The sequence below is a fragment of the Colias philodice genome, chromosome 31, assembly GCF_061535455.1.
Source record: "Colias philodice isolate Cphi_HAF_F1 chromosome 31, ilColPhil1 Martin Lab GWU primary, whole genome shotgun sequence".
Taxonomy (NCBI): domain Eukaryota; kingdom Metazoa; phylum Arthropoda; class Insecta; order Lepidoptera; family Pieridae; genus Colias; species Colias philodice.
The window spans coordinates 437,438-464,686 of record NC_143116.1 but is presented as its reverse complement, the minus strand read 5'-3'; the positions used below and the strand labels follow the sequence as shown (position 1 = coordinate 464,686).

General features: G+C 33.5%; 2 protein-coding genes and 1 long non-coding RNA gene across 4 annotated transcripts in view; 2 read left to right on the top strand and 1 right to left on the bottom strand.

The window, feature by feature from the left end:
* Positions 1 to 13,227, top strand: part of LOC149474993 (GTP-binding protein 2-like) — a 37,166-nt gene extending 23,939 nt beyond the window's left edge. For both annotated transcript variants that reach the window (XM_089713836.1, XM_089713835.1), the window contains 10 exons: positions 4,706 to 4,870; positions 5,293 to 5,457; positions 6,050 to 6,156; positions 6,923 to 7,043; positions 7,481 to 7,595; positions 8,172 to 8,326; positions 9,071 to 9,523; positions 10,111 to 10,206; positions 10,842 to 10,969; positions 11,609 to 13,227. In XM_089713836.1, coding sequence (XP_089569962.1) covers positions 4,706 to 4,870; positions 5,293 to 5,457; positions 6,050 to 6,156; positions 6,923 to 7,043; positions 7,481 to 7,595; positions 8,172 to 8,326; positions 9,071 to 9,523; positions 10,111 to 10,206; positions 10,842 to 10,969; positions 11,609 to 11,651 — 1,548 coding nt within the window. In that variant the 3' untranslated portion in view covers positions 11,652 to 13,227. The remainder of the gene's footprint in view (positions 1 to 4,705; positions 4,871 to 5,292; positions 5,458 to 6,049; positions 6,157 to 6,922; positions 7,044 to 7,480; positions 7,596 to 8,171; positions 8,327 to 9,070; positions 9,524 to 10,110; positions 10,207 to 10,841; positions 10,970 to 11,608) is intronic.
* Positions 13,228 to 13,270: 43 nt separating this feature from the next.
* Positions 13,271 to 14,591, top strand: LOC149474992 (uncharacterized). The gene is made up of 2 exons (XR_016318141.1): positions 13,271 to 14,192; positions 14,233 to 14,591. It is a non-coding gene; the product is annotated as an uncharacterized LOC149474992 (long non-coding RNA).
* A 1,878-nt stretch (positions 14,592 to 16,469) lies between these two features.
* LOC149474991 (uncharacterized) lies at positions 16,470 to 26,736 on the bottom strand. The gene is made up of 3 exons (XM_089713995.1): positions 26,533 to 26,736; positions 25,268 to 25,385; positions 16,470 to 22,653 (listed from the first exon to the last, which is right to left on the bottom strand). The coding sequence occupies exons 2-3, from the start codon at positions 25,380 to 25,382 to the stop codon at positions 17,732 to 17,734; spliced, it is 5,037 nt and encodes a 1,678-aa protein (XP_089570121.1). The 5' UTR covers positions 25,383 to 25,385; positions 26,533 to 26,736; the 3' UTR covers positions 16,470 to 17,731.
* Positions 26,737 to 27,249: the final 513 nt, after the last annotated feature.

Below are 27,249 nucleotides of genomic sequence, written 5' to 3'. Positions count from 1 at the left end.
ATGGCGGTCTAGAGGGGTCTTAGTACGCAATGACAAAAAGAAAAATGATGGTCAGAACGCTGGTACCGGCGGACTAGTCGCGTGGGCGTTAGTCACACTCGTCGGATAAATAGCGAAAGTCCAACGATTTGTAACACAAAAATTTTAGAATTTACCGATAGCCCTTAAAAAAGATGTAGGCGGTAGTGTCATGCCATACAGTTACGATGTGACTTACAGTCCGCCATACCGACGTGAATGCGTTGATTTAAAAAAAACAATTCAACCATTTGTACCGGGCTCACTTTTGCACAGGTAACCATCGTCGTGCAGCCATTTACTAAAATCGCCATGCCATACTTTTCGGACGATTCCAAATGGTCGCCATACCGCGGAAAAGTAGCGGAAAGCGCGGAAAGCGAAGATTTGTAAATCGTTTGACTTTCGCTATTTATCCGACGAGTTCGACTAACGCCCACGCGACTAGTCCGCCGGTACCAGCGTTCTGAGTTCTGACCATCATTTTTCTTTTAGTCATTGCGTATTGCGTAATAAGACCTCTGTAGAACCGCCATTCTGTTACAAATGACCCGAAATTTTGTGTCAGTATCTCCCGGCCTATGTATATGTCATTTTTTGCAATTGTTTATAAATACAGGGTGATGTAATTGGTGTAGTACGAATATCTAAAAATCTATGAAGAATTTTGTGATACAGTAAATGGAAGAATTATAGACTATTTTACAGTATTTAATAAAATCATTTAATTTTTTGTTCATTTTCATTAGAAATGTCAATTTTTCTCACCAAGGTGGAAATTTGGATGATAAGGATCTTGTTAGAGAAATATAAATTTTGACTAAAATCGGCATTTTTTTTTCAAAAATCAAATAACTAATTAATAATCAGAGTTATCACATTATTAAAAAAAATAAGCCAAACTATACACAATTTTTACCTACTTGATGCAATCCTCAAAGATCATGGACATAGTGTATTGCGCCTTCCACCATACCATCCAGAACTCAACCCAATAGAGTTACTATGGGGCATAATTAAAGGGAAAGTAGCATCACAAAATGTGAACTTTAACTTGAAAACTGTGTAAGAATTATTTAGAAAGAAAGCAAATGCTATTAGTCTGGATATGTTTAGTGACGTTTGGAGAAAGACGCGAGAACATGAGGAAAAATATATTCAATTAGAACCAAAAGTAGATAATTACACTGACTCATTTATAATAACATTAAGAAATTCCGACAACGAAACATCGAGTTCTTCGAGCGATGAAAGTTACAGTGAAGTAGAAGATTACGATTATGATTAAATAGATTCTTCTTCTTCTCTATAGATACTGCTTTCTGAATTGGTGGTAAATGTTAAAACTGTTAAACTGTTATGACGATTCAAAAGTGCTTCTATAAGAAGTCTAATTGTATAAATGTTTGAGTTTGAGTTTAAAACCAATAGTGTGAAAATTATACAATAAACATGTAACACATATTTGTTAGCGCGTATTGGTAGGTATTACGTACTTATTACAAATATAATATTTCTTAGATATCTTTACTCGACCAAAGTCAGGAATTTAATTATTATTTGATAATTGAATGATTATTAATACTTTTATCCAATTGATTATTATTAGAATAAATAATTAACTTCATCAATTGATTTAAGTACTTTTAAATTATAATTTTACAGGTAAATTATGAGAGCTTTCATAAGTAATTATATTTGCATATACATATCTACAACGCACCCATTTAAAGTTATAAACAGACGTTCGAATTTGGTACGGACCGCACCGTGACCTTGGTGCGCTCCGGACCATATTCGATCATGTGTACGGTGGTCCGCCGGACATAATTATTATTATTGACGGTACGGTTGGTTCGATGGTTTTTTCATCCGAACTTGGTGCGGACCGTACCAAATTCGCGCGTGTGGACGGGCGATCGCACCGGACAGCGCATTAGTCATAGACTATATACTTATTACAGCTTTAGTCATAGTTCTACCGCCAAACAAAACGGACGTCGGTCGATCGTTATCAATGGCGATGGCGTCGGATGACGTGGCTAATACTGAAAAAAGATTAATAATATAAATTTTAGAACTCTACAAAGATTTATGATATGACTGCATATGTCTGAATGAATCCCTATCTTTTAAATATAATTTTGCCCATTCTTTTCTCTTCGTTTTCTTCTTTTCAATGGTTGTACTTGTACTTGTACCAAAAGAAGCCTTGAACTGAGGTCTACATGTGAAAAAAATACAACATTCTAACCACGAATTTATTACGTGAAATAGATTTTCAAAGAATTCGGTTTGACTTTTAATGAGATTACTATGACCAATGTTCGAAATATTCACAAAAAAAAGGAGATTAATTTGTATTAATTTGATATTATTGAATTGTCTTAAAAATCTAAGATATTTTTTTTTGTTCAGTTAATTTATTACATATTATAAAGATCAAGTACCTACCTATAATAATATATTCAATAATATTAAAATATCGACTATAACTAACGACTAAAACATAAACAAAAACTTGGTAATAGATAGATGATATATATAATTTTGTTTACTAGGGGCAGCCCTGACATTCTTTGAAAATCTATATCTTGTAATAACTTCGTGGCTAGAATGTGGTATTTTTGTTACATGTAGAACTCAGTTCAAGGTTTCTTTTGGTACTAAACAGAGCTTCTACTAACGCCTGCATATAATATAAACAGTAGTACCCACCTCAACGCTTCGCTTATGAGGCGTGCAAAACGAAAATCAGTAAAAATTACAATACTTTCGCCTCTATCGACAATATCGAAAATTTCAAAAAGGGATAATTTGCGCCTTTAATCACTTCATATATTAGCAACATAATAAATTATCTAGTGTATCTATTTTTTTTATACGAATTTATTTATCTTAGTCGGCCGCGAAAATTCCAATACATATTTTAAATGTTTTTTTAAAAATCGTAAATTTGATCGTAATTTTTAAACAAAGAATATTTTCTTTGTGCGGCAATGCCTGCCCCCCTAGTCAAGTGGCTTTCTGTTAGCGTAGCGTTCAATAGAATAGACCAAAGGAATAGACTACGAATGTATGAGATTGACGTAAGCTGTAGATACGTTTATATACAGCTTACGTCAATCTCATACATTCGTAGTCTATTCTATTGAACGCTACGCTAACAGAAAGCCTCTTGACTAGGGGGGCAGGACGGATAGCCGAAACCGATTGAATATTCATATTGAAACTGTAAAGGCGAAGCTGCAAATTAATTAAATGTAATTTTAAATTATCGTGCAAAGATTTTTATACATTCGCTTTAGAAAATGAAGAGCTAATTAAAGTTGTTTCTTCCAACAGCAAATATAAATGCCAAAAATAAATTTTCTCTATTTAACATTGCTGTTTTAATTGTCTCCCGTAAAAAATAACTAAAACTCGCATTTTTGATGCTGTTAACCCTTAAATCAAATACTGGCAACCCTAGGTGCGGTGCGGTCGTGTGGCGAGTCGATCGCACCGCACGAGTACGGTGGTCCGGTCGCACCAGTTCGAACGTCTGTTTATAACTTTACAATTCAAGTCTAAAATGAAACTAGAGTCGCATTTATTTTTGAACATACTGTAAGTGAAATTGCATAAGTGTGAGTACTGTGAACATGCCAGCTTTCCCTAATTGACCGATACCAACTTTAGGTTTTGCTAGAGAACATACAAAAAGAGAAAAAAAAGCTTATAATATTTTAAGTGACGTTTTATCTATACTAATATTATAAAGCTGAAGAGTTTGTTTGTTTGTTTGAACGCGCTAATCTCGGGAACTACTGGCCCGATTTGAAAAATTGTTTCGGTGTTAGATAGCTCATTTATAGAGGAAGGCTATAGGCTATATATCGTCACGCTAAGACCAATAGGAGCAGAGCAATGCGGGTGAAACCGCGGGGCACAGCTAATTATGGATAAAGAAGTAGGTATAAGTAGGGTATGGTGAAAAAAAACCTATTTATATTACCTTTTTTAGGGTTTACTGAAGAACCTGCCAAAACCAAAAGTATAAATAAATAATGAAACAAGCTTATTTTACCTCCTAAGATGATGTAATTATTTATAGAGAAATAGGTTTTAGTAATAAAAAAAAACTGCGTGAAAATTAGGTGATTTTTTATTATGGAAATGCAGGTAGACTCGACAACCAAAGTGAAAATTAACGCTTTTTTAAAATATGTCTAAATTATTTTTCATCAACTTGCATATTGTTGCTTATAATTTTTTTACAAATTGTAAACTATTATTTTCAAGTAGTATCAGTTTTAAAATCATGAAAAACTATCTAAAAGTTACTGTATTTGTAAAACGGTAACCAAATGTACCAAATTTTTTCATATTTTTGCATACATATATTATTAGCTTTCTGCCCGCGGCTTCGCCCGCGTTTGTCAAAAAAAACCCGCCTATTTCCCGTTCCCGTGGGATTTTCGGGATAAAACCTATCCTATGTGTTAATCCAAGTTACCCTCTATATGTGTGCTTAATTTCATTGCAATCGGTTCAGTAGAATTCGCGTGAAAGAGTAACAAACACACACATACACATCCTCACAAACTTTCGCATTTATATTAGTAGGATTTTATCTATTAAGTGAATGTACTATTTATTTTATAACATTTTTTGTTATCAATTTCCTTCTTTTTTGCTTTTTCAGGGTAATGTAATAAACTACGGTTGTTCTGAACTAATGACAGCTGAACGTATAGGCGAAAGGAGTGCGAAATTAGTATCATTTCTAGATTTGGCCGGGCATAGTAAATATCAGAGAACAACATTGCACGGGCTGACCGGGTATTGCCCGCATTATGCTATGTTAGTGGTAAGTTTAAAAATTTATTACTTAAAATATATAACTAGTTTACCACCTGCGGCTTCGCCCGGTTTGTCTAAAACCTAATAAATTATATACTAAAACCTCCTACTAAACTATCCTCTTGAATCATTCTATCTATTAAAAAAACTGCATCAAAATCTGTTGCGAAGTTTTAAAGATTTAAACATACAAAGGGACAGAGAACGCGACTTTGTTTTATACTATGTAGTGATAAGTAAAAAAAGAGCACGTGTCAGAAGTGAAACTTCTTTGGCAAGATTTTAAGATACCAAAATCGCCGCCTTACTTTATGACGTGACGGTATTGCCATGACGCAACATTGAAATTTTTCAACGCGCATAAAGAAGTTTCACTTCAAATACGTTTCGAGTGTATAATATTATTAATTTGTTTGTCTGTCTTTCCAGATCTCAGCAACGGCCGGTATAACAAGTATAACAGAAGAACACATAGGATTACTACTGGCTCTAGATCTACCATTTTTCGTTGTTATCAGCAAGTGCGAATTGGCCAGTAATGCTGTACCGGTTTTGATGCAACAACTAGATGTACTGCTTGCGCCGGCTAAAAAGGTTATTAAAAAAATAACATACATATTGGACTATATTATTTATATAAGAACAAGTACAGTAAAATATTTTTAATTGCAAATGTTTTTAAAATATGAAAGTAAGAATAAAAACTAGAAATAACATGTGATAATAAAATATAGATTTTTTTGTTTTTCTGGTAACAAATATTGTTTATTTCGTAGTTTCTGTGCCTTATAATTACAGTGGGTAGTTAGAAAAATTTATAGTTATGAAAAAACTTCGCTTTTCAGCGAGCTTGGTGAGACTTTAGACTAATATAATGAATAAATCGCGTTAAAAATCCGTTAAAATCTCTTATTTCTAAATGTATAATACTCATAAGTTAAACACTAGAAAATACTAGTTATAAATGGACGTTAAATTAAAAAAAATGTGTGTGTTTACACACGTAAGAAGTGAAACTTCTTTATGACCTTATTTTTCAAAAAATAATTTACTATATGCAACTTTACAGAAATACGTCGATTCACGCGTGGTAGGTATAAGAAAAAGATGGCGCGTAACGGAAAAATGTTACACTAAATTTTTTCCAACCCCGATAAAGAAGTTTCACTTCAATATATCTTTACAGAAACCCCTTCTAATAACAGACGAGAATTTGGCCCGAAACTGCGTGGTACCACAAAAGTCGATTTTGGATACAATAGATCAGACAGACGAACAGACGCAGGACTCAGAGTAAGTTTATTTTATAACTAGCTTTTTTTGGAATTTTTCAAATTTTAACAGTTTAGCTAAGCGGATCCTTAAATCTAAAGGCCTAAAAATCATACAGCCGTTCTTGAGTGATATGTGGTGTAACGAACACAATTAAGTATGCATGTCATATACACATAAATCTTCCTCTTGAACTATCTATAAAAAAAAGACGGGTTGCACTGGGGGAGTGCCGGCAGAAGTGAAAACTTGATTATTAACGTTGAGCATGTTTGATATTTTGGAATGGTATCCGTCTTACGCTTTTTCGATCAGGTCACGTGTCCTGACGCGAGTTTATGATTTTATACCCATTACAGAAAAAGTGCTCAACGCCGCTAAAGAAGTTTTCACTTCAAAACTACATCATAATCCGTTGATTTTAAAGCCGCCGCCGGCCTCAACGCGTTACACGCGTACTTGTTGGCGCTGCAACCGTTAGATACAAATTCATACTAATATTATAAATGCGAAAGTAACTCTGTCTGTCTGTCTGTTACTCAATCACGCCTTAACTACTGAACCAATTTGCATGAAATTTGGTATAGAGATATTTTGATACCCGAGAAAGGACATAGGATAGGTTTTATCCCGGAAATCCTACGGGAACGGGAACTATGCGGGTTTTTCTTTGATGCGCGGGCGATGCCGCGGGTGTAAAGCTAGTATCATATAAAAACGCTCCTTTTTACAAACAAACACACTGTAATATTAGTAAATAGTAAATACAATATGATCTCGTACCCAGCTACCAGCCCATCCCGGTGTTCCCGGCGAGCTGTGTGCGCGGCGCCGGCCTCAACGCGTTACACGCGTACTTGTTGGCGCTGCAACCGCCGGACTCACCGCAACAGGAGAATAACGCTGATGTATGTATTATTTGATATATTTTTTTAATTTAGACTGATATTTTTCGATTTATAGGTATATAGATGATTTGGTAGTAAGTTTTTTGAGGTACATAGACGAATTTTTTGGTACATAGCTGGATTTCCTTGCAAGTTTGGTAGGAGAATAATGCTGATGTATGTTTTTTTTTATATTTTTTTAAGGTTTTTTTCCTATTTGTAATATATGGATGATTTGGTTGTAATTTCTTTGCCATACTTGGATGATTTTGTTAGTAAATTGATTCTGGTACAAACGATTAAAGATTGACTCTATTCTTATAATCTTGAAGGTTAAACTATCTACCAGAATATTATCAGATATTATTTTCGGATATTAAATATCTTTTAAGTGTTATAAATTTTTATTTTTGGCAAATATAAATGTCTTTTATGCTTACATTTAATATTGTTTACAGGACACATGCGAGTTTCTAATAGACGAGATATTCCATGTAGGTGATTCTTCAGGACCGGTCGTGGGAGGGCTTGTGGCTAGAGGCAGGATTTGTGAAGGAGATGAACTTGTTCTGGGTAAATATTACATATAAACCCTTTTTTACAAGTACACATTACATATAACTACATAGTATAAAATAAAGAGGCTTTCTCTGTCCCTATGTCCCTATGTATGCTTAAATCTTTAAAACTACGCAACGAATTTTGATGCTGTTTTTTAATAGATAGAGTGATTCAAGGGGAAGGTTTTAAGTTTTAACTTTGAAATATATGATTTATTAGGTTTTAGATAAAACGGGCGAAGCCGCGGGCGGCAAGCTAGTTTGAATATAAAAGCTATTTTTATGTACATACATTACATATAACATACAACTACATCGCGAAATCGTTTTAAAACTGTTTCAAATACAGTCCTTTTGAGAGCAGAAAAGGTCGCAGCTTGCCGATAAGTCTTAATAAATATTACAAATGTTGTTTGTTTATATTTCACGTCGTAAAATGCTCCGTGTTTTTAATAAATTCGATCTGCCTTTCACGGTGCAGTGCACGTTTTTTATGGTAAAATTTTTGTGTCAAGAGCTAGGGAGTGACAACAGGCTCCTTCTGACTGTGTTTTTTATATTTTTTATTAATAATTTATTAATTTCCCAGGCCCGCTAGAAGACGGCTCGTTCGCAACAACGCACATACGCTCGATATACCGCAACCGCGTGCCGTGCGGTCGGGCTCGCGCGGGACAATCCGCGTCGCTCACGTTGGCCAGACCGCCCGCCTTGAGACCCGGTATGGTGCTGTTGTCCAGACCGGTAAGTTATTTAATAGAAATTTAAGAAAAAAAAATCCAAAAAATCTGGATTTTTTGTGATTTTTAGGACTTTTTTTGGTGTTTTTCGAGGGTTTAAGGTGTCTTTCAAGGTTTAGCAAGCGTTTTTTGTCATTTTTTCCGTGTAAAAAGTGTTAAAAACATCTCATAAGTAGGTAATAATTAGTTTATTACACACACACTGTATATTACGCATATCCGCAACATTGTAACGTCCGGCCTCTTGTGTTTGTTCATTTTATGTGTTATACGGGTTTGTTGAGATTCAGAAATTTTATTTGTCATTTTGAGGGTACATTTTACGTGTAAAGTCTAACAAACGTTTGTGATAGGTACGTGTTAGTTAATTTTCGTCGCTCATGCTCGTAAGGCTGCCGGCGTTGTCTAGCAAAATAGAAGAAAAGTTTTAGTTGATTTTTTATACTTCTAGTTCATTTTTATTGTTTTTGTGATTTTAAATTGTTTAATATTCAAAATCAAATTATGTTTATTAATTTAAGAATATAGTTTTAAAATAAAGATATTGTGATTATTATGTTATAATTCTTAATTCTTCAAATCTATCTTTTAAACCTTTTTCACTGTTAAGAACATTTTTTTTCACAAATTTTTTGAATAATTTCACTTCACTTTATATTTTACATAAATAGTCTTCCCTAAATGATTTATTACATTTGACTGATCGAATTAAACCACCTTTAATCAATCTAAAATTTATCTATTACAGATAAACCAAAACCAAGATAAGAATCATAAAAACGTCAGACGGAAAAACACAAACATACTACAAGACATAGCCAACGTACAAAACATGCTCACAAAGAACTTACATCTCGACACAAACGATGACAACGACATTAATGTCAAAGATGTCCAACCTGACGAACATGTCAAAGATATTGACACAAATACTAAAGACACGAACGACATAATTGTCAAAGATACGGAACATGTCAAAAATGTGGAACATGACAAAAATGTCAAAAGTGTAGACCATGACAAAACTGTCAAAAGCGTGGAACATGACAAAAATGTCAAAACGTCATCCCGCGGGAAAGTGGATAAGATGACATTAAAAGAGATGAGGGAGGATGGGAAGGAGTTGAGGTATTTCGGGGAAGGGGATGATAAAGTGTGGCTTGAGGATCCTAATAATCCCAGGGGATGTATATATTTTCAGGTGAGTTTTATACAGACTAGCTGTGCCCCGCGGTTTTACCCGCATTGCTCCGCTCCTGTTGGTCGTAGCGTGATGTTATATAGCCTATAACCTTCCTCGATGAATGGGCTACCTTACACCGAAGGAATTTTTCAAATCGGACCTGTAGTTCCTGAGATGAGTGCGTTCAAACAATCAAACTCTTCAGCTTTATAATATGAAGTATAGATGTTTTCCTTGATTCCTTTTTAACTTATAATACATTTTAACCAAGTTTCGGTCATTTTTGTAAGTTTTGAATATTCTAAATCTTATTTTGTCCTTTTTTCTTAATATTATAGGTTTCAAGTATGTTTTTGGTCATTTTGAAGTGAAAACTTCTTTAGCGGCGTTGAGCATTTTTTCTGTAATGGGTATAAATTAATGTTAAACTCGCGTCAGGACACGTGACCTGATCGAAAAAGCGTAAGACGGATACCATTCCAAAATATCAAACATGCTCAACGTTAATAATCAAGTTTTCACTTCTGCCGGCACTCCCCCAGTGCAACCCGGCTTTTTTTTATGTTATAAATTCCCTAAATGTTAACTTGTTTATCCGTTGCCAGGCAACCGTGCACGTGATACGTCACGCTACAGCCATATACCCCGGCTTTCAATGCTCCGTGCATGTCGGTAATGTTCGACAAACTGCTATTATTGAGGTAAGTTTTTTGTATAAATTATTTAGGTTAATCAGAAAAAAATAGTTTTTGTGACTGAAAAAAAATGATTTTTTATTATAGGTTGGAAAAGTTTTTTTTTGTGACAGTTTTATTCGTATTTAAATGTTTTATTTTGTTAATAATATATGACGTAAATATTATGTATGACTGCCTCCTTGGTACAGTGGTTGACGCGTGAGTGTAGAACCGAGAGGTCCTGGGTTCGATCCCGGTGGAGACGAAGAAAAAAAATGTCGATCTGGCAGGACACAGAAGGCTGATCACTTACTTGTCCCTAAAGAAAATCGATCAGTGAAACAGATGTATAATGCATCTGCCCCTTACCCCACTAGGGGACATGGGACTTCACTAACTTAAATATTATGTATACTAGTACGTGTATAAGAGAAAAAAAGCGTTACGTATGTAAATTATAATAGCAATGTTTTATAAAGTGCTATAATAAACTGCAACATATTATATTTCATATGTTTATACTCCTAAACGGCTGGACTGATTTTAACGAATTTCTATTTAATCTTCCTGTGAATTCGAGAAAATTGTTACGCGAGCAAAGCCTGTATTTTTATTATATTTTTTAAGTGTTTATTTATTTAATATATATTTATTTTTAGGGTATTTTTTCACCGAACAATGTAGTGCGTGCAGGTGAAACTGCGTCTGTGGTGTTTCGGTTTCTCCGATGTCCGGAATTTCTTGTGTCTGGCAGACGATTACTCTTCACTGCTGGCCTGGGGACTAGGTAAGAAAGATAGATAAAAGATAGGGGGAAAGATAGATAAAAGACAATGGAAAAGACATTAGGCCAGGGGGGGCGGGTAGAAAAAAAGATAGTGAGAGTGTTTAAAGTTAATTTTTTAGATATTTCTCGTTTTATTTTTAAAAACGTATTATTGCCATTTGACTCATTAGGTTAAGTACTTTCGATATCAGTTTCAAGTTTTTTGATATCTGCCATAGTTACAGAATAATCGCCTATGCACACTTAACGATTACACCCAAATAAGATTTATATTATTTGTTATTTTTAGTAAAGCATTCATATGCTTTATAAATATAAATTTTTAAAGAATAAAAAAAAATGTGTGCGTATACTAGTGTACACACGTTAGAAGTGAAACTTCTTTATGACCTTATTTTTCAAAAAATAATTTACTTTTTGCAACTCTACAGAAATACGTCGAAAAACGCGTGGTACGGATAAAAAAAATATGGCGCGTAACGGAAAAATGTCACGCGTAACGAAAAAATGTTACACCAAATTTTTTTCCAACCCCGATAAAGAAGTTTCACTTCAAAAAATTCGTCTTCCGCATAAGATTTACAAGACTTTGGTAAGTATCTCACTTACATTCTAAAATATGTTCTCTTTTTTTTTCAGAGCAATCGGACGCATCACACAAACGTTTCCGTATATACCTTGAAGTATTAAAAAATACAAATATCTGTGTTTTAATATTGACCTATAATATAGGTTTTTTTAAATATCTAATAGACACGGTCTTATTAATAAAATGTTACCCATTCGCTTTGCAATGGATTAGTTATTGCAATAACCTGTCTTGTTTTTATAATTGACGTTTCATGTGAGCAAGAGGACATAGCAATGGTAGAAAATGGTAGAAATTTATCCATTGTTTAACTTTTTATTACTAAGGCCGATACTGTCTTACCGCAAAAAACTTTAGACAGGGTTTAACTTTAAGCGCGGGTTCTCTTTAATCTGGTTTTGTCGTATTTCACATAGACAACTATTAAAGTGACAGATCCCTGGTTTAAAGTTAGACTGCGTTTAAATTGTTTTGTGGTAATACCATAATATTTTGTGTCTGGAGAAAAAAACATAATGTCATGATAATTTTTATTCTTATATAAAATGATTCCTATCATAAGCTAACTTAATAAAAAATATTGTACGAATTAAAAAAAAATGTGTCCGTGTACTAGTGTACACACGTAAGAAGTGAAACTTCTTTATGACCTTATTTTTCAAAAAATAATTTTCTATATGCAACTTTACAGAAATACGTCGAATCACGCGTGGTAGGTATAAGAAAAAGATGGCGCGTAACGGAAAAATGTCACGCGTTAAAAAAAAGTTACACAAAATTTTTTTCCAATCCCGATAAAGAAGTTTCACTTCAACAATTTTTTGGAAAAGTCGGTTTTAAATATTATAAAAAATGTTCTTAAATAAGTACATAGTTTCAAAATAACATCTCATATAATCTCAATTTTTTAATAATGAGTAAAAAAATATTATTCAACATCTGTAGTAATTTTTTACCCAATTAATACAAGTAAACTTTTTTATAACTATCTATAAGCTATAATTTTTAAATAAATAGTGATATTATTACTTTTTATTACCAATTACAAAAAAATAACAACGAATTTTTCCGTTAAAAATTTTTAAATAAATTTCTTTAAATTTTATTATAAAACATGCTTATACTAGATAAATTTTAAATATATTCTAACCATTGAGGTATTATTACTACGTATAGAGAGGACACCACGAACAAAATCTGATGGCGGCGCTAGTGAGTCATACACTTTGTAGATATTCTGCCTCTTATTACTTATAAATTAAAACCAATCAATGTAACAAATAAATATTATTTATCTTATTAACAATATGAATAAACTTATCAATTAATAACACCAATCAATGTAATAAAAAAAATGGTTTGAGACGATTGACTCTAACTCGTGTTACAAATAGTGTAGTAGCGATGTCCTCTCTAGAACGTAGTACATAGTGACTCAATGATTCTAGCTGTAGATTAACTGTAGTATATAAAATTAAATAGCAAATAAACAGATTTGATTTGATTTGTTATACAAGTACACGAAACCTTTTTAAAACGGTTGATAATTTTTCTTCATAATTATTTTAAGTAAATAGCAATGATTTAAAATAACTAATTTTAGATTTTTATTTTGGTAAGAAAGACGCTTGTGTTTTTTGTTCCTTAGTATTTTTAATAGAAATGCGTGATAATTTAAAAATTTAAAATAAATAAGAAAATACTTATTATTATTTGTTCTATAAAACGTATTTGTGTTTAAAAGATATTTCTTATAATACTTATTAGTAATAGACGCAATCTATAGTAATTTAAAATAAGGCCAGTGAGCGAAGCTTTGAATTAAAAAAAAAATATTAATTAGATATTTGAAATTTTTAATTAAATTTATCTGACTTAAGTTCTTCAAATTTGATACATATTTTGACAATTAAATATGTAAGTACTATCAAATAAGTACATTATGTTAACAAAATATTATTTTATAATAATAAAAATGTTTTTATTCGCTTCCAATTTGTCATGACGCTTATTTCTTTATATATTGTACACATTGTGCAAATTATTATTAAAATAATTATAATGTATGTATGTTTATCAATTGTCTAGTCGATGTATAGACATTGCGCTTCTAAAAAAATACTCCTATAGTGATTTTCATAGCTTCTGGATTTTCGTTTAACTTATCTGTCAGTTAAAATAACAAAAAGTGTATGGAAATAAGTACATAAAAAAAATACGTGTGTCACTCTCGACTGCCGCGGTTGCGCTATTGCATAGCATCGCATCGCTGTGCCGGTTAGAGTGGGGGGGTGTTAGGTTTTTTACATTCGCTCGCCGCGCTCAAAGTCTGAGATAAAAGCTATGCAATAGCTTATAAAGTGGTAAGAGATATCAGGAACATAACTGTCAAATGACTTTGTAAATTTGAGTTTTGACCATGGTTTTGACATAACGTCTATGAGAAAAACGTTAAAATTCAACTTTAAGTAAAAAAGGATTCGTTCCTAGTACTCAAAAGTACATATTTATTTTTAAGTAATAAAAATAGTGGGAAATAGCTGAATTTTTTATTTTAAGACCTTTTTCTTATATTTTAGTAGTAGATAACTTTGACAGTATTGTTGCAATGTGACAGGTGTCAAGAAAGCTTATGTCAACGGTTAAACTAAAAAAATGTTATTTTTTTTTAAAGAGCACGTGTGCCGAGCACACGTGTCAGAAGTGAAACTTCTTTGGCTTAGTTCAAAGATACTAAAATTGTCGCTTTACTATGACGTGACGGTATTGCCATGACGCGACCTTGAAATTTTACTCTCAACCCGCCTAAGAAGTTTCACTCCAAAAATGTCTTACCTTGTTCATAAGAAAAACATATTTTTAGATTATAGAAACTGAAACATAAGTCAAATGCTGTTCGTTCGCATTCAATATTATTTTAATGTATAAGTCAGAATTTCTTAACAAAATATGTGATTTTCATATTGTACCTACTGCCTACACAAAACACAAATTGTTATGCACATTTTTCAGATAATAAATGAATATTCCGAATGTTTTGTTTTTTATTTTAAACCCTGTTTTTGGTATAAGTTCATAGTAAGTATGTATATAGAACAATAGTTTTTCCGCAGCGGCTTCGCCCGCGTTTTCAAAGAAAAACCCGTTCCCGTAGGATTTCCGGGATAAAACCTATCCTATGTCCTTTCTCGGGTATCAAAATATCTCTATACCAAATTTCATGCAAATTGGTTCAGTAGTTAAGGCGTGATTGAGTAACAGACAGACAGACAGAGTTCCTTTCGCATTTATAATATTAGTATGGATCTTGTATGGATAGTATGGATACTAGTCACTTTAATAGGCATCATTTGACACTTCAACAAAATTCAACAAAGTAACCTTGTAACGACAGGCATAAAATAATATATTATTTCGTTTCGTTCTAACTGCACATTGGCTTAACTTTTTCCAATTACGATTGTACATATTTATACTTATTTATAGTAATAATGACCGATACAAGATGCGATGTTTTTAAGCGTGTCACTTCTCTATGAAGATAAAACTGATAAGACGTTAAATGTTGCCTATTAAAATGACTCCATTATTAGTCCATTGAAATGTTACATTTTTAAGCCTAACCTAGCGTTTTCAAGAGTACCTACTGAAAAATAGTACAGTTTACTCATTTCGGAGCGCTGTAAAACTTTAGCTACTGACTTAATGAAAATATGTTGTATATAAAACTAAAAGATGTTCCTCGAAAAACAATCTACAAAAATGGTTTGACCTATTTTTTTCGTACAAATATTTGTATGTTTTAAAATGTGTGTGTGTAATATCTACTGTGTATACAATATACATCCATATGCATTAAGTAAAAAGCAGTTTTTAAATATTACAGACACTCACAAGTTTATTATTGGTAGGTATATAAATAAAAAATCTCCAAAATTGTATTCAAAATACTTTATTAAATTACAATTTTACACTTATCATTCAAACATTAACAAATATCCTTAAAAACTATCAACATTATGCTTAAGTAACGGTCTTCTCAACATCGTGTTGTCTCTCTCACTTCCAAACAAAATATAGAAATAGAAAGAGACAGAGTATATTGAGAAATTCGAGGTAAAGTTCGTCTTGAAAAAGCTAATTTATATTTGCTTATTTCATTCATATCATCTTTTTACATATTTGGTTTATTGAGTTTTATTTATACATCAATCAATTTATATTTTATACAGTTACAATGGAGTTAAGGAGGACATTACGTAATAAATAAGTAATAGGTATATACATAGTAAATAACCATAAGTAGGGAAACTTCACACAACACGTTCGAAATGACTCACGCACACAGGCAAGCGTGTTTACGATAATCGTACGTGTACTAAGACAATTGACAGATATAAGAATACCCTTACGACTCTTGTAAACACGCTTGCTTGTGTAAATATACTGCTGTAGTATATTTAGGGCCGATTTTTCAATGCTTGGATAAAACTTATCCGTCCAATAAAGTATTACACGATAATATTAAAATGTCACGTAAACTGTCAAATACGGGCAATTAGAATACGTTTTAAAAATAAAATATAATAAAATGGTAGTTTTATACATTACTAGCGGTCCGCCCCAGCTTCGCCCGTGGTACATATGAAAAATAGATGTTGGCCGATTCTCAGACTTACCCGATATGCACAGAAAATTTCATTAGAATCGGTCCACCCGTTTCGGAGGAGTATGCAGACTAACATTGTGACACGAGAATTTTATATTTAAGATTCGTCGAATAAGTTTTAACCAAGGATTGAAAAATCAGCCCTTAAGCAAATAAATATACATTAAGCGCGTCACACACGGTGAAGATACTATAATCTATAATATTTTATGTTAAGACCCACAAAATTTCGGGTCATTTGCAATGACAAAAAGAAAAATGATGGTCAGAACGCTGATACCAATACTGTAATATTTTATATAAGAGAGTCTTAAGATAAAATATTATAGTATCTTCACCGTGTGTGACGCACTTTAATACTTATTACTGAAGCAAACTAAAGTGAACGCTAAACAATATTTTTTTCCGTATGTTGTTATTAAAGAAACATATTTCAATGGTTTTTGATTGACGTAAATACAAAACAAACAAACATATAAATTAACATCCTCCTTACGGCTAAATCAATCATTACATTAAAATTATTTTATAATGAGCATCATTGTCTCTAGATAGATGGCATTAATATCTTTATAATGTATAAAATCGATGAAATCAAAACATTGACGTATTATTAATATAAAATAATAATAAAAAAAACACGCTTAAACTCATGAAATTATTGTATTGACACCGATCCTTGGTAAGTGTACAAAGTTTGAATTAAATCTGTCCATTTAAAGTTGGTCAAAATCGAGTCTAAAAGAGTCGGTTACATACAAACATACAGGTAAAGCTAATAAAAGCGCAGACGAAACCACAGGCAAAAGCAAGTATTTAAACAGCTTATGCGGTATATAAGCCACATCACTGCTAAATCTTACTAAAATCTATTTAGTGGTTTTTCCATGAGAGTATCAAACATATACATGAGATATAAATCCTCACAAACTTCAGCATTTATAATATTAGTCCCACAATCTTATCAAAAAGTCAACTTCTTTTCCGAGCGGCTTAGTAATTTATTCAAGCAAATTAGCACCTTAATTCGTAGCATTAATGTTCAAAGTAGTAAACGCTCATTAGAAAACTCTGCCTGATAGACGAATAGGCAGACATTTGTTTTGGACGATTTTTGATGTAATTGTAAGACTAGTTTTTATATGAATAGTAGGTCAAAGCTTCGATTTAAAATATTATATTGGTCAGACATATAATCATTTAAAAAATATTTTCAAATCATTTATACAATATTCTTTAAACATCAAATTACTTAAAAATCATAAGCTGAATCAGTTACATAGCATTGCATTTTTTTAATTATTTTATTCATTTTTAACACTGGGTTGAATAGGATTTAAATTCGTGACTTTTTCATTAACGAGGTTTTTATACATTACCAAATGTATTATTAATATTAATAGAACCTAGTTCTAGCAAATCTTAATAGCGCTAAAGACACATAGAAAACGAATATTCTATCACTGAGGCTAAAACAGCAAAGAAAATTAGTCGTCAATCTAAATCAGTCTTCGGTAGTAGTACTAATCAATTTGGACTTTAATTTTTCCGCAGCCAAATACGTATTCATTACTGGTATTTCATTTTCACGAGGTTGAAACTCCGTGACAACTACACTGTCTATATCAAAGGTGTTTTCTCTATGCCCTCTCATGTGCACACCAAGACATTCACAAAGCAGTTGTAGGTCACATATTTTACAGCCTATATATTCTGTAGAATCTAAAGGCGTATGGTTATTAGTATGCTCCCAACACATGTCATAGGAAGTGAAATATACATCGCAATTTGCACATTTAAACAACGTTGGCGCCTCTGTTTTAATAACCGGCGGAATTTCTTGCTCTATGACTATTTTCGTAGCTTCGCTCGAAGAAGGTATTTTCGCGGTATTTTCCACGCTTATAGGTAAACTGTCTACGTCGTAGAAATACGTTTCCGATCTATATACTCTCATTTTAAAGTCTACCGGTTTTAATTTTAGGATCGTATGGTGCATAAACGAATGTCGTGATAAACTCAGTTTTGTAAAAAGCAGTCCGCATTCTAAACAGGGCATACATTTTGAACCATGCGTTCCTGCGCTCATATGTTTGCCTATTGTATCTTCGTGCATGAAACTTAACTTACATACTTCGCACTGGTAGATCATTTTAAGTTTTTGTATGGGAGTTATAGACAATTTACGAATTATACGACACTCTTCAGCTGTGTGATATTTACCTTTGAGCTTAGAAACATCGAATATGCCTTCAACATTTTTGGGCTTCTCCTTAGGAACCTTCACCGGCGACGGTATCCTTTCTATTTTAACTGGGGTACTTTCAAAACTATAATTAGACGATGAGTCCTGTGACTCCCTTTTTATCGGTCTTTCTTTAGGATCAGAGACGACTACAATGTTAAAATCATTGATCGTATGTTCTGACGTTTCATGCCGCCTCAATACAATCTGTGTGAAATTCAGCCCGCAATACTTGCAGGGAAACCTTTTATGATCATGCTGATTTCTTTCGTAATGATAATAAAGTGTTTTCCGCTGCGTAAAGTGCATGTCACACTCCGAACACTTGTATAATATCGCGGATTCGCCTTCCTCGTTCACACTACTAGTACTTAACTCATGCGGAGGCCCAATTCTCAACTTTACCAAATCAGAGGTGGATATGGCACCAAAACTTTCTTTATTAAGCTCTGATACAGTGAGTTTCATTGTTTCGTGATGTTTGACCACGTGTTCCCTAAAACGCTTCTCCGGTATTCGCACTTTACACTCTGTGCAAACGCGAATCGACCGTTTCAAGTGACCTTTTGCCATGTGAATTTTTAGACCTTTGACATTCATGTAATAAAGGTTACACTGAGAGCAATTGGCTATCCAATGGTTAGGGTCGTGCGTGTGTGTGTTGTTAATAACGACTGTGCCAACCAAATAAAACTTAATTTCCGCACATAAATTGTCCAATTCGTTATGTCTCTGTATATCTTTTTCATGGAACTGCAATCCGCATAATTTGCAAGTGACGGGGTTACGGTCACTTTCACATATTTGCATATGCTCAGCCAAATAAACTCTATTCTCAAACAGTAAATTACAGGCACACTTGTATAATACAGGCATCCTTCCATAATAACGCACTAGGGGGTCTTCGGACACTGTATTCGATTCAGTTTTGATTTTCTTACGAGGTGTTGCGATCTCATCTAGTTTTCGTTTTAACGTTTGGTCTGGCCGAAGATTGTATTTCACTACCATTACATTCGCTTTGGTAATGCCTGGATTTAGTTTGTGTATGTTCTCATGAAGTTTAAACTTTACCCTACGGAAGAGTACTTTACATATAGGGCAGGGTACTAGGAATTGCTTGTCTTTCACACATGAGTGGTTCTTTCGTTTGGATGAACTGCTAACGCATGCTCTACACTTCTGACATTGATATAGGGTCAATAATATTTCCGTATCTCTCTGTACGGGCTCTTCGCTTTGCTCGATTGGCGATTCACTTCTTTCATTATCAAAAGGTACAACGTTGATCGTATTTTTGTTGAAGCTGGGTTTCATTTTATGAAACGCGTAATGTTTCGCAATGAAGGACTTTCTAATTTTCAAATTACAGAGTTTGCACACTTTGTACAGCAAAGGTGACGGGCGCGTCGGACATTTGTGTCGTTTGAGATTGATCGAATTAAAAACCGTTCCTTTACAATGCACACATTGGTATAAATCATATAGTTTCTGCTTAATCCCTTTCTTTATGGCATATGTTACCTTTTTAGGCTTATGTTTCAATAGGTGCTTATTGTAGTCTTGCGTTTTGATCAAGAGACTACACTCTTGACACCATTTGAATTTCAAACTGTCCTTTCTGGGCAGGTCGCACATTACGAAATTTGTCGAAAAATCGATCACGTCATTGAAGGTAATTAGACGAATAGAATTCTCCTTAAATCTATTGGTATTATGATCGCGTTCGTGTGCAAGTTTCGTGGTTTTATTCTGAAAGACCAAATGGCAGTATGAGCACGCAAACTTTGGCTTACTCTCGTCGCACGCATCTTGATTCTTCGCGTGTTCTACCACACAATCTCTATCTATTATATTTTTACAAATGTTGCATTTAAACATTGTACTGTTGGAAAAACCGTCTATTTCTAGCTTAAATCTTATAGATCTCTCTATATTATACGCGCTTTTAGCTAATATATGGCCTCTTTGTTCTTCCGTTATCGGCTTGAATATATCAAACCAAGCATCATTTAGAAGATTTTCATAGTTAAATTTGAGTATTTGAAAGGAACTCTTCTTTACAGGATTCAAATGAATGTCCGCATGATTTTTATATGACGCTTCGTCAAATTGCAAATTGCATATATAGCACTTTTCGATTTTAACATCGAAACTCTCCATATTGCAAAAATGATCCTGACAGTGCTCTACAACTTTGTCATAATTATCGTAAACTATATCGCACACTTGGCACAGATAAATAATGTTCCATAGGGATTGCATTGATTCGTATTTTTTAAGTAAATCCGGTATTTCGACCTCTTGATTTATTTCTACCTCCTCTTCCTGCTGCGTATTAAAAGCGTGAAACGGAGCGTGCAGCTTGTATGCCAAGTCACTAAAACCTTCGTCACATTGGGCACAAATCTTGAACTTTTCTTCAAAACAGTTATGTTTACGCAGCGCTCTTTGACCGAAGAAATTTATGTTACACTCCGAGCATTTTTTCCACTCAGGCAGTGGGGGAGTGATTCTCTGTTCCGTTTGTAAATCCAAAAACTGAATGTTGCTCAATTTGAAATTCTTCTCTTTGTGTTCTCTAGCAACATGCGTCGGGAAGGTTTTAGTCGTGAAGCACAGACCACATATTTTACAAGTACGGCGTTTCACACAAGTCATATCAGAACACGCTCCCGTTAAATGGAACTGCGTTTTGGAATGACAATACGTCTTGCACGATTTGCAATAGTACAAAATGTTCCCGTTCCTATATTCGATAGCAGTCGGAGTTATATACTCCGATTTAACTGGACTTTTAAACTCAATTTTAGGCATCCTATACTCTGCATTCGCGCTCTTTTTGACTGTCACTTGTGTTTTCAAATCCAATTGGCCGGAGACAAATTCGATTGTCAAAATTTTCAAATTTGCCGCGTGCATTCTGACATGTTTTAACACGGAAGAACGTTCAATTTTCAAACCGCAGGTATCACACCGTTTCGACACGGTTTTAACGCATTCCATCGTGTGACACCTCCAAAACGTTCTTTCACTGAAAAGTATACCACATTTAGGACATTTACACACTATCCGCTTCGTCAAATCATGCGTGACGGTTATAACATTGAATTTCTTAAACAGCCTGTGTTGTACCTTATGCTTTAGTTTGTCTGACGATCTAAAGGCGCGTTTACACAAGGCACACGTCCATTCGCCTGGTGATTTAAGGCATCGTACGGAGTGTGAGAACGCCGCGCAACTAGCGAGGAAGTGTAACGGGCACTTGTCACATTTGAACAAAATCTCCTTTGGCACAACCCCAGTATAAAACGTGGGGGTCACTTTAATAGGCGTGTGCGCAGCTACTTTATGTATGTTCAGCGCATTTGCTGATGTGAATGTCAAGTCATGTTCAGAGCAGGCATATTTCTGCGTACATAACTTCATAAATATCTTATTATGCACGTGTTGAAGGTGAAAATTGTACATTTTGATGTTAATCGTTTTGTAAAAGCAAAACGCGCACTGTCCGTTAAAACACTCATTGATTGGGATCAAATCACTAGTCCCGTGGTTCTTTACAAAGTGACCCTGTATATGTCTCTCGCTTGAATAGTAACACTTGCAAACCGGACACTTTAATAGGTTCACCATACCGAGTACGTTCGACGCACTTTGCTCACTAACACTAAACACTTCAGTTTTCACTTTGGCTGTACTTTTTACGGCTTTGTTGTGTCTAAACCCGCTGTAATTCAACATGGCGACACTTTTAGTTGTACTTTTCTTGGCTTTATTCACTCTCGGTGGTTCCGCTCTATCTTCAAACACATTATCGTACCCTTGCACTGCTATAAGTAACGAATGAGCAGCCATTCTGTGAGCATCTATCGTGTTCTGCGTAGGGAATAGTATCATACATTCTTGGCAGTAGAACTTATGTTTGTTGAGTATATATTTCCAGTCTTTTAACGACACATGTGCGGTATAAGGATCTCTTTCAGGCACAGGTTTAGTTCCTAGGATTATTTTATTTTGCGACACGTGGTGAAAGCTCGTTGTATCTATTAGATGAATATCATTTATCTCTTCATGTTCATCAATGCTATTGTTTGCATTGATTCCATCGAACCCATCTGTGTCTTCACCTACATACATTTCTTCTAGGTAGGCATTGTCATCCGCATATTCTGGCATTTCTGAAACGTACAATGAATAAATTAATAAGAATGAAGATAGTTATTTTATACAGAGAATGGACATTCAAGCAGATTAAAGTGCCAAGCACACGTATCTGCAGTGAAACTTCTTTGGCAAGATTCAAAGATACCAAATTCGTCGCATCACCCCATGACGTGACTGTATTCCCATGACGCGACCTTGAAATTTTACTCTCAACGCGCCTAGAGAAGAAGAATTAGTATAAAATACCTATAGTATATCTATTTTCCTGCCTGTGACAAGCATGAGATTATAGATGAGGATATTATTAAAAATAAATGATAGGAATGTATTAAATTAAAAACATTTATTGAGCAGCAGTCTAATAACTAGACATCGGATTATATGCACTAACAAAATGCCAAAATATGCATGCAAATATGCACTAAAAAAGGCCGAAATATGCACTAAAAACAGCTGATATACCTAAAATATGCACAATACAAAATCAAAAAACAGCAAAGTTTTCTTAAAATTAAGTATAGTTTTGTGGCAATATACAATTAAGCTTTTTTAGCAAATTTTCGAGCGCAATTTTCACCCGCGAGCCCAGTGTTGCCACCTTTTCGGGGAAAATCTAGGCCTTTTTTGGAATTCAACCCGTTTTAAGTTTTTAGCCACAAAAGGGTAATCTAGCCCTATTTTCAATGGCTCAAAATTTACTTAAATGGAGCCCATTTCGTAATTTTTTGCCATTTTACCATGCCAAAATAGGGTTTGTTTACTCGCTGATCGTTCTGATTGGCTAATAAAGGTTTGTCAACCAATTAAAACTCCCGCTACTTAACGAAATATGCACGATTGGAGGAAAAAGGCTTAAATATGCACTAACGGCGTAATTAGAGAGTTATATGCATTTGCATATGCAAACATGCAAATGCATATAATCCGATGTCTACTAATAACCATGATTCATTTACCAAAGAAACCGTTTTTTGAATTGAATATAATATCCGTGCGAAACCAGGGTGTAGGTATTGTATAAAAATTCAAACTCAAACATTTATTTATTCAATTAGACCTTCTTCTAGAAGCACTTTTGAATCGTCATAACATATTTTTAACATTTACCACCGATTCGGAAAGCAGTATCTATGGAGAAGAACCGGCAAGGAAATCCATAGTTGCTTTAATTTTATAAAATATGTGGAACATATGTGGAACATAATAAATAATAAGAGCTCTTATAAACAAAAACATAAAAATATCTATGATAGCGCAAATTTAAAGGAAAGGGTCATTCAATTTGCTATCATAATCTCTTTCCGCTTTTATAAACATTTTTGTTTAAACATGATGCAAGTAATATTGTTTACATTCGTTAACATTATGCGATAATTAATGCGTTTTTTAATAGTTTTGTTATTATCTAGATAAATCGAATATTGTTACGAAATACTTTATTAACCATATTCTATAACAATTATTATTATACTCTTTCACGGAAAAAGCACTGAAAGTATTTTGATAATACTTTGCAGTTATGTAGTTTATGTAACCAGAATATAACTTATGCTACATACCTAAAAAAATACTTTTTGCAATTTTGTCTACACAGCGGCACAGCTAATAAACAAAGACATAGAAATTAAACATCCCAAAATGCATGTAATTTACAGTCTACACATAATATATTATTATACTAGCTTTCCGCCCGCGGCTTCGCCCGCTTTGTCTAAAACCTAATAAATTATATACTAAAACCTTCCTCTTGAATCACTCTATCTATTAAAAAAACCGCATCAAAATCCGATGCGTACTTTTAAAGATTTAAGCATACATAGGGACATAGGGACAGAGAAAGCGACTTTGTTTTATACTATGTAGTGATAGTGAAGTGAAGGCAAACATTTTCCTGCCAGGACATCATTATAGTTTAGGGGTGTAAAAATTACTTCTTATAGTTATAAGTGAAGTCCCATGTCCCCTAGTGGGGTAAGGGGCAGATGCATTATACATCTGTTTCACTGATTTTCTTTAGGGACAAGTAGGTTATCAGCCTTCTGTGTCCTACCAAACCAAGACATGTTTTTTTTTTCGTCTCCACCGGGAATCGAACCCAGGACCCCTCGGGCCTCGGTGTTACGCTCACGCGTCAACCACTGTACAAATTATTTTAAGACCTATTGAATGCAAATAAAAAATTACATAAAGCCTGATCCAAATATTTCATAGCAGCTCTGTTATTATCACTGTGAAACAAGAATGTATATTAATATTATGAAGCTGAAGAGTTTGTTTGTTTGAATGCGCTAATCTCAGGAACTACTGGTCTGATTTGTATAAATATTGCGGCGTTAGACAGCCCATTTATCAAGGAAGGCTATAGGCTATATATCATCACGCTAAGACCAACAGGAGCGGAGGAATGCGGATAAAACCGTACAGCACAGCTAGTAAAATATATATATATGGACTAGCAGTCCGCCCCGGCTTCGCCCGTGGTACCTACATGTTTAAACTATCCTATCTCTCAAGTTGGATCGAACTGCACATGGTGTGCGAATTTTATTATAATCGGTTAAGTGGTTTAGGAGTCCATTGAGGACAAACATTGTGACACAAGATTTATATATATTAAGATGTACTCACCCTCATCATCTATGTCCACAATTTCTGTCTTTATAGACGAAATGTCCGGGAATATTGTTTTTATTTTCGGATGGTCGAACACATTGTGCTCCTCGATGTCAATGTCTGACGACATTGTCTGAAAAGAGATTTATGATATCAAGAATGTTGTTGTTGTAAAGAATGTTCAGGGTTGCCTGGAAGAGATTGCTTGAAAGCAATAAGGCCGCCTTTTCGTACATATATGCTTCGTGTTTTTTTCTGTTTCTTTTTTTTTGAATTATTGTATCTTGTTATTCTCTGTCTGGTATATATTATATGAACAATAAATAAATAATATATAAATTAATTAAAACATAAGAAAATGCTTATATCTTTAAAACTATGCAACACTTTTATTAAAATTAACTCTTATATGTATTTTGCATTTGAAAATTGTTACTTCTATATAATAAATAAAAATGAAACCCGTTTCGCGTTGTCACGGCATCACGTGTGAACGGCTGAACCGATTTCGATTTTTTCGATTGTTTTCTCTACATAAGAACCATCCTCGTACTTCAAGGAATATAATAAAAAAAGAATTATCGAAATCGGTTCAGCCGTTCTCGAGTTATGCGCTTACCAACACATTTTGCGATTCATTTTTATATATAAGATTATTACATTATCTATATTATAAAGCTGAAGAGTTTGTTTGTTTGAACACGCTAATCTCAGAAACTACTGGCCCGATTTGAAAAATTCTTTGAGTAAATGGGAATGAGATGATACAACAATAAGGTCATTATAACACAAAAAGTGTCTTGAGCCTTCAATAATAATAGTAAAATAATATTTTTAATGGAAAAAATAAAGGGATACTCCAATGAGTACTATAACTTACCTTCAATAAGTTATTTTTTTAAGAATCAAATAGTAAAAACCTAAGTTATTTATAAATCTTAGTCATCCTTTCTGTAGGGTCACCTTGTGTAATTTATGAAATACAGCATAAAATTAAATTTGAATTTGAATATAACCTTAAAAACTGCAACCGTTGATATTTAAATCATGCTTATTCTTAATCGAGACGCTTTAAAATGTAGAATTATTGTTTTATTATTTATTTTTAACAAAATATAACCTCAATAGGATTTTTTTACTATTGACTTATTTGTTGATATATAATTAGTTTAAACGGTACTATAATATTTGTGTGTATATAAAAACAAGCCGAATACTAAATGTAGGTTAAAATATAATAATGTTAAGTATGTATTTATAGTAAGTTAAAAGAATCTTACCAAAATTTTCCGCAAAAAATTAGGCTTTTCGAAGTCCAGTTATTTCTTGTATGGCGTCGAAATATAACGTAAGTAAACAGATATTATTATTTTTTACTTCACATATTGCAAGTTTTTAATTCATCATGTCAAAATTAAGTCCAAACAACACGACGAAGTCAAAATCATAAAATATTTAAAATTCTTATCATGTCAAAACGGAACGCGCAGACCACTATCGCCATAAGACCACAGACTACATCAAATAACAATATTGTTTGATGACAATTTTTTACTAATAGAATCGAGATGTTATATTTTCTAGTTATTTCTAGCATTTATTTATTACTCGTTCATCTGTTCTATTAGCGCCTTATAAACACATATATTCGTGTAAAAAAACTAGTGACGAGGTGAATGGTGCTAGAAAAACACGAAATAAATAAAATAACAATGTTTTGGTAAAGCAGGTGGCTTAAAATAGGCGGCAAGCAATTAATACAAAAATATTCGAGTGCAATAAGACAGCTTCATTGTTCGCGTTTTTCTTCGCATAAATGTGGAATTGTGTGTGGAATTATCTTAGATCATGTATTATAACATAACGTCACCCTATAAAGTTTATATAAATAATTTGAAACTTCCACAAAGTTGTACTGAATAATAGTGAGTCAGTTTCCATCGAAAGCAACCAAGCCCCAAGGTAATTAATGTGGTAATTAACCAAGAGAAAATGTT